This window comes from Varanus komodoensis, unplaced genomic scaffold, assembly GCF_004798865.1.
Source record: "Varanus komodoensis strain SLA01 unplaced genomic scaffold, ASM479886v1 scaffold7_1, whole genome shotgun sequence".
Lineage (NCBI taxonomy): Eukaryota > Metazoa > Chordata > Lepidosauria > Squamata > Varanidae > Varanus > Varanus komodoensis.
In genome coordinates this window covers 11,678,621-11,694,140 of record NW_025336479.1, presented here as the reverse complement: position 1 = coordinate 11,694,140, position 15,520 = coordinate 11,678,621, and the positions used below count along the sequence as shown (strand labels likewise).

At 47.8% G+C, this 15,520-nt stretch overlaps 1 protein-coding gene across 2 annotated transcripts in view; it reads left to right on the top strand.

Annotated features, from left to right (window-relative positions):
• The first annotated feature begins 301 nt into the window (after positions 1-301).
• Positions 302-15,520, top strand: part of ADGRE5 (adhesion G protein-coupled receptor E5) — a 48,874-nt gene continuing 33,655 nt past the window's right edge. For both annotated transcript variants that reach the window (XM_044453649.1, XM_044453648.1), the window contains exon 1: positions 302-399. In XM_044453649.1, coding sequence (XP_044309584.1) covers positions 366-399 — 34 coding nt within the window. In that variant the 5' untranslated portion in view covers positions 302-365. The remainder of the gene's footprint in view (positions 400-15,520) is intronic.

The following is a 15,520-nucleotide window of genomic DNA, read 5'->3' as shown; positions in this document are numbered from 1 at the left end:
CAGTCGTCGCATCTCGACGCCTGAATCCCACCGCCCGCAAGCGAAGCCCTTGTTGCGAGTGCGAGGGGCGGGCTGGCCGCAAGGGGACGAGCGGGATGCGCCGTGGGGGGGCAGGTCTGGGACTACGGCTGCCTCCCACCCCGCCCGCTTCCCGGAGGATGGCCAGGCTCAGGGGATGCGCGGGGAGCGGGCGCGCAGCGATCACGGCCCGGCCCTCCCTGCCGCCCGCGCCCTTCCCCGGGGCGGGCCCTGGCAGGAGCTGCAGGCCCCGCGCACGCCCTTCCCCTTCTCGCTCACTCGCTCTGCTCTGCTCTGCTCTGCGCGGCGCTCACGAGGCACCAGCCTGCGGGATCGCGACCGGAACCATGAAGGCGCTTTCGCGGCTCCTCGTGGCCTTGGGTAAGTCGCTCGGCGGCTTTCGGGCGGGGGCGGCGGGCGGCGGCGTGGGAACATGCCGGCGTGCCTTCGGGCTCGGACACTTGGCGGCCGCGGCTCCTGCGCTCGGCGGCTTCTGGAGAAAGCCGCAGCTGGCCTTTTCTTCTCCTTGGCTCTTCTTGGCCCAGCGATAATAGAATCCTGTTACGGGACTAGAAACTGCGTGAGCCTGTATCTGCCTAGACCCTGCATATTTTACTTCGCTTTTATGGATTTTTTAAAAAATTGGCTTCGATTCGATTTATCGAAAGACACAGTGGAACTTAATCAAAAACATGGAAAAAATCTACCCAAATCATAACAGATCAAGATTCTGCCATAGCAAGCCCGATACGGAACTTTCCCAAAAGCTGCGAGCACGTTCCGTAAAGTTTCCCCTGGCCACGTTTCAAAAGCCCGGTCTTGTACTACAGAGAGAGCGCGGCTGCGGTGGCTGCCGGTGGGACGCAGGAGAGCGTCGCTTGGCATCTTCCCAGCCAAACAGCCCCCAGCTCACGCCCCTGCTGGGGAGGCAAGCAGCCGGAGAAGGGTGGCTGGGTGGGTGAAAGAGTCAAGAGAGAGCCGTTCGGTCCGTGAATGGAGCATCCATCCCGATACGCAAGGGCGGGCTGTTTAACTAGGGAGAAACGCCGGCAGCTGGAGAGCCATGGGATTCGAGGGCCGCCAAGGGCTGAGAAGGATCGGGTCAATAGCCTCCCCTCCCCCGTCCCCGCAGGAACGGGCGCCCAACCCCCCGAAACGAGGACCAGGGCCGTGCCTCCGCCCGCTCCTGCCGGCTGCCTGGCCGTGGAAATGCGGGCCGGTCGGAGTTCCCCGCACGTGGAGGCGCAGGCTGCAGGCGCGGAGGCGTGCGCGGCTGCCTTCCTCTCCCTGCGGCCCGCTTTTCCTCCCAAGTAGCCTGAGGCAGGCAAGAATATAAGGCCGGCCAGCTCGGGTAGTAGCCAAGCAGCCGCCTGTGGGAAGCCCATCCTGAGCACAAAAGGGCTCCGCGTTCCCAGGCAGCTGGCAAACCTGGGCATACTGCCTCTGATACTGGGGCAGCAAGGAGCCATCAGCGTGGCGCCTTCCTTCCATTTGTCGAATTCCCTCCTGGGACATCCAAACGGATGGCCATCTTGTGGTGCCAAAAAAACCTGTGACCGGTGCCTGTGCTCGGAAGGGCTCAGAAAATTGCTTTCATTTTGCCTGGGATGCAGCTGTGGGGAGAGCTTCACTCAGAAGCACTGAAGCCAAGAATGACATGACAAAGATACTGGGGGGGGGGGGGGGGGAGGCTCACTGGCAGACAGGTGTTTGCGATGTGTGGCAGGCTTCCTTTTGCTTGTCCTGCAAGTAGGAGCCTGCAAGGACATTTAGATACAGTAGCTTGTCTGTGCCTAGGCCATCCCATAAGTGAGATCGCAATCCCATGCACACACATTTCACAGTAAGTCCCACTGGACTTGGGCTTCCCCTGAGTATGTATGTGTCACTGCAGGGTTAAGCACTGAGCTGGCATTTCAAGCAGACCGGCCAGCTCATGCGCTCAGCTGCACTAGCAATGCTTTATCATAGAATTGCAGACTAGTGGAAAGGGCCAGGAAGGCCATCAGATCCAACCCCCTGCTGTTGCAGGACACCAATATTGATACTGATGAAGTGCTGGGAATCGCTTGTGGTGGGGTTTTGGGGTGGCTTGGAAGCTGCCCCCACTGCGTACCTCGCCCAGCACAGATGACACGGGAAGCTGTGTGCTCTGCAGGTAACTGGGCAGTTGGCAGCGCGCACACCCAGAATGTGTGGGGCTGGGGGGAAAGGCCACTGTGCCTTCCTTTCCTGCGTACTGTCCAGTCCTTGCCTATGAGGTAATCTTTAAACACATAGAAAATAAGTTCCTGAAAAATGGTAAAAGAGAAACTTGTTTATAAGAAGATTGTTCCCCAAGGCAACCATAAAATAGGAGCATGAATTATGAACCCTTTTTTCAATTGTTCTATAATGCTTTTAATCAGTGACAGCTGGTTCAGGGAAAGCATTATACCTAGTGAAATCCTATATGACTTACCTGATATAGTAATGTATCACCAGAAGTGAAACATAGGATGCGTAAATCCATCATGCGTACTTCTAAAAGAATAGGTGGTGGCTTTGGACCACTGGAAAGCAATTCCACTGGTGCCGGGTGGGACGTGCCCATTTTCTCAGTCCTTCTCATTGTCTGTAGCTCCCCTGCACTTTGGCCCCTTAGAAGATGCTTCAGAGCTTGGGGGACCTTCCCGAAGAGCATGGAATATGGCACAAAAAGCTGCAGTAGACTCAGAGGACTGGTGGAAATAGGATCCTCTGTCTTGTACAAGTTCTTTCCTCCCTGCAGGGCCAACACTGAATACAACTCGAAGTACATAAATTATAGTGGCCCCATGAACTCCATCAAGCTTATACAAATGTGGCACTTCTGGCTATAACCCACCAAGTTTATTTTATTTATTATATTTATATCCAACCTTTTTTCCCTTCAAGAAACTCAATGCAGCTTACATACTCCTACTCTCAATCTTATCCTCACAATAACCCTGTGAGGTAGGCTAGACCAAGAGTCAGTGAGAGGCCCAAAATCACCCAGTGAGCTTTGTGGCCATGCAGAGACCAGAACGTGGAACTCCCAGATCCCAATCCAGCACTGTCACCACTAACTTTTTTGATACAGAACTTTATTGAAAGGTAAAGAATGTGAATATAAATAAGATTACGTGGAATAAGATGTTGATTTTCTGATCTCTTGACTTCAGATGCAGATTGAAACATGAAGCACAAAGCTAGATGAGAGACATGAAGCTGAGCCTAGCAAAGCAAACAGAAAGCACAAAAATGAAACATATAATCCTGCTTTCTCCTTTTCTCCATTTGTAATATGTTTTCTACATCTGCAATCCTATACCAACTTAATTGGGAACTCAGTAGGATTTACTGAACTCAGCAGGACTTACTTCTGAGTATATATGAATAGGCTTACACTGTAAATCTGATTGTTGGCCAAAAGCAGGGACTTGCTTTTCTTTCTGTGTTATTCACCGTGTGCTATTTCCTCTCCCTTAAAAAGAAAAAAGAAAGATAAAGCCACTTTCTCAGATCTGTCTGGGAGGTACTGCTCTTTGTCCTTTAGGGATGTAAAAGCAGGAAGACACAGGCCAGGCCTTCTCAACAACATTACCTCCCACACCACGAAATGCTTTGCCAACTGGCCCCTAACAGGCAGGCGTTCTGTTACAGGGCTGCATCAGAAAGCATTCCCTAATTAAATTCGTTCCTTTTTTTTAACTTTGCAGAACATTACCTTGGCTTTGTTTGTGTTAATCTTGGCCATTTCACATTTGTATTTTTAGATTTGTAGATAGTTTGTACTGTGGTTGTCTATCACTTGGGTGCTATTTTAAAATTTTGGCTGTGACTAGGGTATATAAATTTGAAAACTGATCCAGCATAGTCCAATGCTTGTTGACCTGGAGGTTAAGTCCCACTATGTTCAGTAGGGCTTGCTACCAACCCCACTGAACACCGTGGGACTTATATCTGAGTAATCAGTCATAGGAAGATTTCATTACAAACAGATATCTGAAAGTAATGTTTTCCTAATGCTCCTATGTTAGGAAAGTTTCAGCTGTTGAACTGCTGTTGATCATTACTGTTTAAAGCACCCCTGTTAAGGAAAAACAAACAAAAGCAAAAAACAAAACTTGCTATTTCTCTTTGTAATGTAGTAGCTCCCTGCATTTTTCCAGAAACAGAGAGAAGTGAAGAGTCGTGTTCTCGTCACACACCGGCTTCCATCTGACTTTCTAGGCCTCGCTTTCTTCCCAGGGCAAAGCCTGTAGTCCTCTCAAGAACAGTTGAGGGGACCTGTGATGCAAGCCCGGAAGAATTTATTTTCAGCTTTAAGTATTTTGTTGAGGACTTACTGGAATTTCACATTCTTTGCCCTTTGCTGGCTCTGTCAGTGAAGTGACAACTGGGAGATGGGATGGGTGACATCAGCAATGTTTTGGGAATAATAGTTCTTCACTCTGCAGAAACCATGGCCTGAAAACCAGCCAACACAGATTTGTTGAGAACAAATCCTGCCAAACTCATCTGATTACTTTTTTGATTGGGTAACTTCCCTGGTGGACTGTGGGATTGCTGTGGACATAATATATCTTGACTTCAGCAAATCTTTTGATAAAGTAGCCCATGATTTCCTGATTAGCAAACTAGCAAAAGGTGGGCTAGAAAGAACAAGTATCAGGTGTATCCACGGTTGGTTACAGAATCAGATTCAAAGAGTGACCATCAATGACATCTTCTCAAATTGAGGAGAGGTAATAAGTGGGGCATCATGCAGTTCAGTCCTGGGCCTGGTACTCTTCAATATTTTCATTAATGATTTGGATGAGGAAGTGCAGACAATGCTTATCACATCTGCAGATGACACAAAATTGAGTGGGATAGCTAATACCCTGGAAGACAGAAAGAAGATTCAAGGTGATTGTGATAGGCTGGAGCGCTGGGCTGAAAACGACAGAATGGAATTCAGTAGGGACAAATTCCAAGTTCTGCACCTAAGAAAAAGTAACCAAACACATCATTACAAGATAGGGATAATTGGCCCAACAATACTGAAAGTGAGAAGGATCTTGGCATTGTTGTAGATGCAAGCTGAGTATAAGTCAACAATGTGATGTGGCTACAAGAAGGTCAAATGCTGGTTTAGGCTACATTAAGAGAAGTATCACTTCCAAGTCCCATGAATTACCAGTCCCCCTTTTCTCAGATTCTGGCTAGATTACAGGAAAAATATCCTAATGGTTAGAGTAGTATGACAATGAAACTAATTACCTAGGAAGGTTGTGGTCTCTTCCACACCTGAGGTATTCTAGATGCAGCTGAACAACAACCTGAGAGGGATGGTTTGACTTGGAGTCCTACACCAAGCAGGGGCTTGGACTTGATGGCCCCCTCCAACACTGCCATCCTATGCTTCTAAACCTTTTGCAGTAATCAGAGGCATGACCTTGTTCCCAGACTACAGTTCAGTGCCTATAGAAGCGGCTATCAATCAGTGTACACCTTGCCAGAAAACTGCATTAAATTAACCTGGATGCTGTTCCCATCCACATTGTTTAACATGCCTTGGAATAAATGTCCATCCATCCTAGGTTCTCCACTCAACAATGTTGCTGTTATTGAGGATGATGACAATGATGAGAATTAGGATTGTATAACACAATGACTATCTAACACGAACACTATTTGTATTGTTGTTGTTGTTGTATTGCATTTATATCCCATCTTTCTTCCTCCTATGAGAAACTCAAGGCGGCTTACATAGCCCCATTTTCCCCTCATAACAACACCCTGTGCAGTAGGTTAGGCAGAGAGTGAGAGACTGGCCCAAAATCACCCAGTGAGCTTCATAGCTGAGTGAGGCCTTGCACCCAGAACCTCCAGGTCCCCACTTTAACCACTAGGTCAACTGGCTCTTAACACTAGCCTTATTCTGGGCCACTATAGTACATTCAACAAAGGTATATATAAAAGTGACATGCAAAACAATACAGGATTATCTGATACCAGAAAAAAATAAATTTATTAGATTTAAGGTCCTTGGCTTTAGAAATTATCTATTTTTTCCAACAAGGAAAACTATTCTGAATTTTTTGCTAAACACAGACTTGGAGTTCTGTGTGTGCATCTGAGATCTGTGAGCTGATTTTGTACATCTGGTCCATGCAAGGCCACTGAGTCATAGGCCACATTCTGACAAACATATCTTGGCGTAATAAACTGAGATACGGACAAGCTTTGTGCTCCCACTTAAAGCCTTTTTGCTCCTTCCTTTGCAGTATGAGCAAATCAAACCAGGCAGTCTTCAGTTAATTATAGTTCTCCATATTGTCTGAACTGGAATACAGTAGTTTTTAACTTGCATAAAGGCAGGGTTTGAAGTTGGTTTGATATTCTAGTTTCTTCTGAAGTTAGTAATCTTAGCTTTGTGGTTTGTACGCAACCTGAAAGAATGGTTAGGGAAACTCCCTGGTTTAATTACTGCTGACGTGAAAGGGCTGCACATATCGCGCAAAGCTTGTTCGTCACTTGGCTTACTAAGCTGAGAGAGGGTCATCCTGTTTTAGCTCACGGCAGGCATCGTCTGTACTCAGACACTTGCTGCGCAGGACTCCCACTCACCACATCGCTTCCGACAAGCTGCCTCTTTATACGAACAGGGCATTCCTGGCAGAAGTCGAATGGGGGGCCAGAGCGCTATTTGCAGAGTCTGCATGCTGCCCCCAGGCAGCGTGAAGTGTCCCAGCCCTGGGTCTGCTCGGTCGAGTCAGCATCCACACAGCAGAAAATGTGAGGAGGGGGCAAGAGCAGGTGATCGCCAACTGCAGAATGTTTGCTGGCCTCCCACACGGGGAGGGGTGGTGGGCTGCTGAGTATTTTCAGCATTTCCAGCACATCCGTGGGGAAGAGCTGTGCTTGTCAGAGGCTGTCACCCTTTCAAGACTGGGCTGCTTGCTTGGATTCAGTTGTACATCATGACAAGGCACAATTGAGAAGCCACAACTGACTGGGCTCAGCATGGGTTCTTTGCCCCTCCTTCTCTGTTAGCCCTCTAGTGGGTATTCCAGGGGACCCCATGGCAGGACTGACTAGTCTGGCCTCCCCTTATCATGACTGTAAGTCTTCACTGCAGGGTTTTTTTGGGGGGGCGGGGTTGCCCCATCTATCTATTTAGTTTTCTTTCTTCAGAGATCGCAATTTGGCAGCTAGTGACAATTCATTCAAAGTGTCCAAGAAGCACGCTGGAGGGGCCGTGACTGGCTCATCCCATCTTTTTTAAATAAATGGGACAAAATGTACACATTTTTGTCAAACAAATTAAATAATTGTTTTAGTGAGGGTTGCACATGTGTACACTTGCACACTTTGGTGAGTCCAAACTGGCACACCTCACCTGGGCAATAGGAGTGCACTGTGCATCAAGAAACGCTGCCAAGAGCCTCATCCTTCTCATTGGTTTCTCCTACATTGTTGTCAAGAGAAAGCAAAGCCACGGGTGAACTTTGTTTGTAAAAAGGGGTGGCCACAAGATCACCCACTTCATGATGAGGTCCTCAAGGATTCTGTGTGGGACAAGGTTCTTCTCTCCCCTATTTCTGAGATCTAGGTACTTGGGAAGGTGGAAGAGTGCAAGCCACCCGACCTCGTTTTGTAGGAAACCTCCTTTTCCACCACCTTCACCAGCTGTCAGATTGGAGATAGCTTTCCATGGTCTCTGAGAAAAGAACACCCTGGACCAAGTGTGGAGGGGAAGCCCGGGCAAGTGCCCACATGGGCACTTGTGGGATGGCTGGGCTGGACAAGAGTGCTAAGGAGAGGCTCTGCCACCCACACAGTGTGGGTGCAGCAGCTCCTAAGAGAAGCCATGCGTTGTCAGTGCAGCTTGTTGCCTGTGAACAAGGCACCCTGTGGGAAATGGTTCAGGGCCACATGAGAACATACCATGGCTCCTTGCCCACACTGGGTTGCCATGTCTTGCGAGCCCAGTCACCGCTGTTGTGGAGCTTTACCTGGGTGGGTAGCAGGGGGATGTCACCCAGTTGGTCTAAACTGGATTGACTCTATTAAAGACTTGTTTTGCCACTGGGAGGAGAAGGCTGGCCTTGTTGGTTTATAAACCATTGTGAGCCTTAGGTGAGACTTTTATCATCTAATCCCCTTGCCTCGCCCATGGAGGGTGCCACAACCTTGGGGATCCAGACAGCACTGTCTTTCGTTTGTAACCCTTCTCCTGAGTGCTCCCTTCCTTGTGGGTGAGAGAAGACAGAGTTGCTCTGCAGGCCTTTAGATTCCGGTGTGTTTCTAACACTGGTCACGGTGTGCTGAATCCCTTGTACAGAAGGAAGTGTTTTCTATGATTTCCCGGTAAACTGTGGTTCTTCCTTTTCCTGCCCAGGAATCACTTTCACTTCGAAGCTTTGCTAAAAACACTCCTTGGGGCAGGAGTTTCCATGCATGAACTCTACAGTTATTTCTGCTTTCGTTGCCTCACTAAATTCCGGAAATGAATCAAGTTTGCCAGGTTGATTGCACAGTGGTTCCCCGACAACCCTGTTTTCTTTGCCTTTTATTTTGCTAGCGTTGCCTAGGTCTGATGGTTAATTCAAGAAGGGTGTGTCCATATGCACATCTGTGCATGTGTGTGCGTACGCACGTGTGTGTGTGTGTGTGTGTGTGTGTGCTTAAAATGAATGACAATGAACCTGAGCTAGTACTATAACCAAGCAGGGAAGCATGAAGCATCAGAGACCCACATCCAGCTTTCTATTTTCCCACCAGGAAGTCTCGTCTGCCCTTGAGTTCTTTCTCATATTCCCAAGCCATTCTGCTTTAAGGCAAGGGCTTTAGTTGAATGAGGCTGTGAAAGCCACAGTAATTTGGGGATTCTGCTTCCACACAGACATTCCAGGCCATACTGCTGCCTGTGTTGACATGTGCAACCCAAGCCTAGCCAGGATGGCCCAGAAATAAGCCCCTGGATAAGTAGGGGCTTCCACCCAACTAGTAAGGCCCACAGTGAGAAGAGAAAACCCAACATTTCTCCAACACATGGATGGGGAAATGGTGGTCAGAATTTTTTTATTTATGCTTTATTTTCTGCAAGACTGTATGCATGTGTGTGTTGTATGTGAGAGAACACTTTTGGGAGGGGAAATTTCTGAGCAGAAAATCTGTAGAAGAGGAAGAAATGCTAAATCCTTTGCCTGCCTGTCATTTTCCACTCTGAATCACCCTCTCATCTGACTACTGTCCCTGTAGAATCTGGAAATTGTATGTGTTTATTCCTTTGAGTTATCATTTAAAGCATATGTACCCTGCTCTTCAGGGTAAAAACCGTTCATACTTGATACAGTCATTGAAATTAAGCCATTCTGCAGGCTTAGAAGCTAAAAGATACGGCACAAAAAGAAAACCAGATTGGGGAAGGGGGACCAAGTGAGGCACCCGTTCTTTAAGTTAAATAGTGGCTGTTACAGTGGCCAGCTGGAAACTATCCAGGGAGCTACATAGACCTGGAGCAGTATGGATGGAAGGCCCTGCTTCTCATCTGAAAATCTCATCCACTCTTCTCACCCACCACATTTCTCTGTTCAGGCTGATGGTCAAAGAAAAAGGCACTGCTCTCCATCCCTTTCTTTCTAAAAGGCTGCTGTTCAGGATAGAGAAGTAGGGCACCATTTTAAAGTAACTACAGACATCAGGTAAAAGTTAAACTATTTTGTCAATGAAATTCAGTGATGGGAAATATCTGTATGTTTAGGTCACCTTTCTAGCGGTTTAATGGATCATATAGGTGGGCAACACAATTTTAAAGAGATCATGACAAAATCTAGCCATCCCAGTTAGTAGGCCTAGCCAGATACATATGTATAACCCAAACTGGATTGAGTTCACCCTAAAATGCCTAGGAACACAGACTTGTCTTTAGCAGCATATCACTTGGGGCCAGTTCCTTCTCATGCAATATTTTAGCACAGAGGAATGAAAAAGGATGCACAAATCATTGTGCAGCTGTTTGGTCGGGGGGGATGGGAGTGAGAAGAGGTTCTAAAAATTATTTTTTTGCAAAAGAAAAGTCACAAAAATACCTCATGAATGACTGTCTTGGGATTTATGTTGATTTGTGTCTCAAGCCCTTTCAGAGTAGGAGCAGCTAGGCCTCTCCGTAAGCTTCCAACTAGCACTGGCTGAACTTTTGGATGGCCAGGGGAGTATTGCCGCAACAGCAGTCTCTTTTCGGTCTATTGCCTCCTTGGGGAACTTCTGGTGGGCCCCCATGGCCTGCCACTCTCCGCTTGTTTTGGACTCTGTGCGAGAACACGCACAGTGGCAGTCCAGCTGGCCTTGCTGTTAGGCGGAGGGAGGCAGCTGTCCCAGGCATTGATCTGGAATGTCCTGACGGGGCAGAAAATGGCCAGTTACGGAATCACGGAATGGTAGGGTTGGAAGGGACCATGGAGACCACCAGGTCCAACCCCCTCCTGTTACAGGACACCAAGTTACACCATCCCATGCCTTGCTGCATTTGACATCTTGGGGTAGACTTTGGGGTGCTCTGCCTCCGGTGCCAAACTAGCCTGACCAGCTTGGCTCTGTGGGCCTTGACCTGGGGTGGGGGGAGGTACCATTCACTGCTCCAACACAAGCGGACAACTATTATGGGCTGTGCCAGACAAGAGAATGCTCAGTTTGATCGATTACAGCTGTTATGCCAATTATCTTTCCTGCTCAAAGTTTTGCTATTTCTTCACAAGCTTCAGAATGAGAGTATTAGAGGGCTGCTCTGTCTTCAGCCTCCATGAATGGTGCTTCCTTGAGCTTATGGCAGTTTCCAGATGATTCAGAGTGAGCTGCAGGGGAGAGTTGGCACTGATGAGAAGACACGGGCATGAACCCTGGGCTGTGTTTGCTCCTCCTCTTCTGGCCCAGTATTAGAAACTTCTGCACATGGCTTCATCTGGACATGGCACACTATAGTACATGCAAAGCTGGGCTGCCTGCCACATTCAAACTGTGCTGTGCAGTCATGGCTTGCATGCCAAATATTGTTTGCCTGACCATAGTTTGCCTGGTTTAGATAAAACAACAAGGTATGGTTTCCTGCAAATTATAATCTGAAATTTCTCATTGTGGAGGAGGAAGAGGGGGCATGAAGACAAGACTCGGCATGCTCATTCTTATAACATCAAACCAGGACTCAGCATTGCATCTGAGTGGCTTGGTAAACTTATTCATGCCACCAATTAGTGAATGCATGTTCCAGCCACAGTTTTAAATACTAGCAGAGGAGGAGGATATTTTCAGCTCACAGAGAATGCCCAAAAGAGAGCATGGGCTTTAGATCACACCCAAGATAAAGGGGGATTAGGGATTGCAGTGGATTAGGCACTGTATTGGGCTCAGTGGACCCTTCAAACAAGGGACTAAATAAGATATACTCAAATAATGTGAAACCCTGGATTAATTCCAAGCATTTGTGGATATTTGGGCACAAGACCTGCTGAGGTTTCTCCACAAGGTGAAGCTTTTCACAGCCTACAATTGATGTGAAAGAAGCAGCTGTGGATTTCTGCTTGGCACAATTTTAAAGGCACCAGAGTCCTGTCAGGAAGAAGTTAGTAGATCTAAACTGGAAGAAGGCTAGCAAGATAAACTAGTCAGTTTCAAGTTTCTGGGTAACTGGATGCAATCGTGTCAAAAATAACTAAAAGCTTTGACAGCTTGGTAGAACTTTTTTTTTTTTTTTTGGCTTTCTAACACCTCTGCTGACTGGTTTTTTTGTGTGGTTTCCCACTGCTGCTCTGCTAGCACCTCCATAGCGCTGGCTGCGCAGTGGCATGCTGAGCTCATTTGCATCTCAGTATCGGTCACATTGCAGTAACCCAGATTTCACATAGTGGCTTCCTATTTTGCTTCCTGGCAGCTGAAGTTACATTTCTGAGGTACATCATTTAATATGGAGAAAACCTTGTCCTATATTTGCATATAGAAATTATGTGTTTGTTGTATGCTACCAAAATGGTTATGGCAACCAGTCTTTTTGTTGCACCAAACAAAGAAGTGCTGTTGAGTATCTTTAGTAGGGTATCAGAAGATTGACTGATAAACACAGAAATGATGATGCAGGTTGGTTAGAAGATGAGATTCCACATCAGGCCTAGAGGGAGGACAATTCTACTGTATAAGTTTGGGGCTAACAATATATTAAATACAAATGTGTGTAATGGTGCCTATGGCCTTTTTCTTCAGCCTGCTTTGGCCATAGGGTAACTGTGCACTGAGAAGGGACAGGAGGTTTTCACTCTATTGACTCCCCCTTTCTCCATATTTAATTACACCCCCTCCCCAGTGGTTTGCTCTACCTCAGAATTCCTGAACTTAACTTTGAAGGCACATTCCTGAAGAATGCCAGGACCCATCATCAGCTGTTTTCTTTTGGAGATGCATAATCTGCCCGTCTTGGTCATACAGAGCTCCAGTATTTGGTGTTCCTTGGAGAGGGCTGATGACAAATCTGATAGCTTAACTCTGTTATGCAGATACATCCAGGGAGACAGATGACCATTAAAGTGTCCGGCGCCATTAGTTTGCAGACTGGATTCAGTCCCTGGTGCCGTCAGCAAACGCTGAATTCTTTCCCAGTGACCTGAGCCTGCAGGGTCAGTGTTACTCCTGCTTCTACTTAGTTTGGCACGCCAAACGTGTCTCAGTGCCAGAATCATTATCTCAATGCCACTTCCTTGCTCTCGCAGCCCAGTAAGCGGAGCCAGCTCTGGACACAGGGCAGCCTTGCATCCCCCCCTCGCCCCTGGCTTGGAAATCTCCTCCTGACCATTTGTGCTTCACCAGCTCCCACACCGGCTGTCGCCCACCATGGGAAGGGCAGCTGAGTGGTCTGGTGACAGCAGCCATCCTCATTCCTCTTTTACAGCCCTGGGTCAAAAAGACCGTGCATCTTCAGTAAACATTTCCAGGGTGGGATACCTGTGTTAATTCGCTGCAGCAAAACCAGGAAAGAGTCTCATGGCACCTGGAAAGCTGGCGGATTTATTCTGGCATCATCTTTCATGGAATCTGTGGTGCACAAAAGCCTGTGCTGTAACCTTTGTTTGTCTGGAAGGTGCTGTATGACTTTTTAGGCTATCAAAAACACTTTTTAAGGGCAAAAGATTTTTAAGGGAGGGTTGGGTGCCTGCCCCTTTGAAGGAGGCGGTAGTCCGACCGGTCCTGAAGAAGGCGTCACTGGATCCAGAGATGGCCACTAATTATAGACCAGTGGCCAACATCCCGTTTCTGGGCAAGGTGTTAGAACGAGTGGTGGCGGGACAACTCCAAGCACTCTTGGATGAAACTGATTATCTGGACCCATTGCAGTCCGGCTTCAGACCCGGGTACGGTACTGAATCTGCCTTGGTCGCCCTGTATGATGACCTGTGCAGGGAGAAGGACAGGGGGAGTGCGTCCCTGTTGGTTCTGCTGGACCTCTCAGCGGCTTTCGATACCATCGACCATGGTATCCTTCTGGATAGGCTTGCGGGATTGGGGGTTGGAGGCACTGCTTTGCAGTGGTTCCACTCCTATCTCAATGGCCGGTTCCAGAAGGTGGTGCTGGGGGACTATGGCTCTGCGCCATGGCAGCTATGCCATGGAGTACCGCAGGGGTCCATTTTGTCCCCTTTGCTGTTCAACATATACATGAAACCGCTGGGAGAGGTCATCAGGAGGTGTGGGCTGCGGAACCATCAGTACGCTGATGATACCCAGCTCTACCTCTCGTTTTCCACCAATCCAGGTGAGGCAGTGGCTGTGCTGAACCGGTGCCTGGCCGAGGTAATGGGCTGGATGAGGGCCAATAAACTGAAGCTCAATCCAGACAAGACGGAGGTCCTGTTGGTTGGTGGATCGGGCTTCGGAGAGGGTGAATTGAACCTTGTCCTGAATGGGGTTGCACTCCCTCTTAGGGACAAGGTCCGCAGCTTGGGAGTGCTCCTCGACCCAGAGCTTTCACTGGAAGCTCAGGTAACAGCAGTGGCGAGGAGCGCTTTCCTTCAGCTTCGGCTAATTCATCAGCTGCGCCCCTATCTGGAGAATGACTGCCTTGCGACAGTGACACATGCGTTGGTGACTTCCCGTTTGGACTTCTGTAACGCGCTCTACGTGGGGCTACCCTTGAAGACGGTCCGGATACTTCAATTGGTCCAAAATAGAGCTGCCAGGCTGCTGACGGGGACTGGACGTTATGTTCACATGACTCCAGTTCTCCGTCAGCTTCACTGGCTTCCCATTGAAGTCCGGGCCCAATTCAAGGTGTTGGTTATGACCTATAAAGCCCTAAACGGCTTGGGTCCTGGTTACCTGAAGGAGCGCTTACATCCTTATATGCCCAGCCGCCCCCTGAGATCGGCGGGAGAGGCCCTTCTCCGGGAGCCCTCCATGGAAGAAGTTAGGAGGGTGGTTACTCGGAGGAGGGCTTTCTCTGCGGTGGCGCCTAAGTTATGGAATGCGCTCCCCAGAGAGGTCCGCCTGGCGCCGTCGTTATTTGTTTTTCGGCGCCAGGCGAAGACCTTTTTATTTAAGCAGTATTTTAAATGTTAATATTATTGAATTTTATTTGGCCAGGGCGGCTTGTTTTATAGTGTATGTTTTATATTATATATTTGTATTTTATTGTATGTATTTTAAAATGTTATTTTATTTTTTTGTTGTAAGCCGCCCCGAGGCTTCGGCGAATGGGGCGGCATAAAAATGTTTTAATAAATAAAAAATAAATAAATAAATAAATAAATAAATAAAAAGATTAAGGTTGCTATCCTGTACTTACTCCTTGGGTGAAAGCCCCACTGAATTCCATGGGGCTTGCTTCTGGGCAGGTATGCAAAGGATTGCATGGTAAGGCTGTGGTTTATACTCATTTACCTGGGAGTAGGATTCACTGAGCTTCATGGGTCTGACCTTTGAGTAACTCCACATAGGGATGTGGATTAGCACTGCTGCCCTTCTCGAATATGTAGTGGCTTGGAAGGCTTGGGTTTGGGGTTGTGAGCGAAACTTGATATTGCAAATTCGATGTCGCAAACTGATGTGGTAATAGTACCAGTCCTGGGTCACACGCCCTACTTTGTGCATATCCACATACTAATGTACTGGGCTGTTGTTCACAGAAAGTTCCCATCAGACGAGTGCAAAAGAATGTGTGATTCTGCAAATGCTCCTTGCCTCGTTTCCAGGGTTCCTCACACTCTGGCACCACTTCTGCTTTCAATAAACATCACTCAGGGGGTTTCTTTGGTCACATTATGCAGTTCTGAGAACTTCCTGGAAAATATAGTCCGTACCAAGAGCAGGTACGCCTTTCTTAACAACCTTCTAAGTGTTGTTGACCACACAAAACACACAATCCTATAATACTTAGATGGAAAAAGTTCTGCACTCCTAGCCTGCCACAGCCAGTTGTAGGAATGTTTCTTTAAACATTCCTAGTATTTTGTCAAAAGAGTCCGTCTTT